This window comes from Galeopterus variegatus, unplaced genomic scaffold (assembly GCF_000696425.1).
Source record: "Galeopterus variegatus unplaced genomic scaffold, G_variegatus-3.0.2 Scaffold72235, whole genome shotgun sequence".
Taxonomy (NCBI): Eukaryota; Metazoa; Chordata; class Mammalia; order Dermoptera; family Cynocephalidae; genus Galeopterus; species Galeopterus variegatus.
The window spans coordinates 1-1,302 of record NW_007798346.1 but is presented as its reverse complement, the minus strand read 5'-3'; the positions used below and the strand labels follow the sequence as shown (position 1 = coordinate 1,302).

At 41.7% G+C, this 1,302-nt stretch overlaps 1 protein-coding gene across 1 annotated transcript; it reads right to left on the bottom strand.

Annotated features, from left to right (window-relative positions):
- Positions 1-134: 134 nt before the first annotated feature.
- LOC103584641 (laminin subunit gamma-1-like) lies at positions 135-1,181 on the bottom strand (the record flags this gene model as incomplete). The annotated part of the gene is made up of 3 exons (XM_008565569.1): positions 1,003-1,181; positions 726-915; positions 135-247 (listed from the first exon to the last, which is right to left on the bottom strand). Coding segments are annotated over exons 1-3 (448 nt in total), but the record flags the coding sequence as incomplete, so codon positions are not given.
- Between the last annotated feature and the right edge of the window lie 121 nt (positions 1,182-1,302).

Below are 1,302 nucleotides of genomic sequence, written 5' to 3'. Positions count from 1 at the left end.
TGAGCGGGAACCGGTCTGTATGTGGGATCCGAACCCTCGGCGGGAGTGCCGCTGCGCTTCCTAAGCGGCGCACTATCGCAGTGCGCCACCGGGCCGGCCCCTAATCACCTTCTTAAACAACTGTCATAACTTACTTCTCTCACTATATGTCCCACGGATCTTGATAGAGGTCAAATTGTTTAGGAGTCTCTGAAATTCAAAAGGGTTAAGAGTAGGCCTCCAAGGGTAATCTGTTGCTTCATGGAGCCTGGAGAGAAAGAAAGGGCCACATTAACTTCTTTAAGGATAACTATCAGTGCTGGGAAAGCATTTCTTATTCATTTATGCCACCAACAATGCAAAGCTCTGACAATTTAACCAAATCAGAAATGAGATTGTTAGTATGACAGTACAATTGGAAATGATAAAGTTAAACAAATGAAGGCTCCCTTTTATAAAGTCACCTTGATAATCCAGAAGTTTGTCTTTAACATGCACCTCAATGCCAGAGAAGCTTAAATAAAGAAAACACTTCACAATGTTGGTCAAGTCCAATCTTACAAATTTATGAGAAATCGGTCAAAGGACACAAAGAATGATTATATATTATAATGATGAATAAGTTAACTCTTCTGACTTGACCATCACATACAACTATTGATAGTCAACTTTGTACTCCTCGAATATGTATAATCAATTACGCTTCAATAAAAACTAAATTAAAAAAAAAAAGAAGGCTGTCTTACCTGAACACATACTTCACAGTGGTCTCACTTGGATAGGAATTGCCCTGAGCGATCAAAGGCACAGATACTCTTAAGCCAGCTCCCTCAAGCACAAGGTCTTCTGCAGAGAGGCGGGTATCTCGCCTGTCCACTCTAAAGGTGAAGGAGAGGTTCTGACCATAACTCAACATCTGCTTGCCCAAGAACTTTGCTGGAACACAGACACAATGGTGGGCAAGAATGTTAGAAGGAGGCTGAACAGAAGCACACAGCAAGTCAGACTGCTAGCCTTACTTACCAGGGGCAACGAAGTACCTAGGAAAGTAGCTATCTGAAATCACAGCAATATCTTGCCTCTCAGAGGACCACTGGAGAGATGCTTCAGAGCCGTCCCTCTGTTCCACACGCCACCCATCTTCATCTGCAGGGAGAGAATAAAACATGAGCAAACAGCCTGAGTTCAGGTCCTCTATATTCCACAAAAATGCATAAGACCACACCTTGTATGAAGTCATCAATAAACTTTCTTGAGTAAATGGATTCTACAACAGTACCTATCTGTGCTATATTCCTCAAGCTATATATATATATATATATA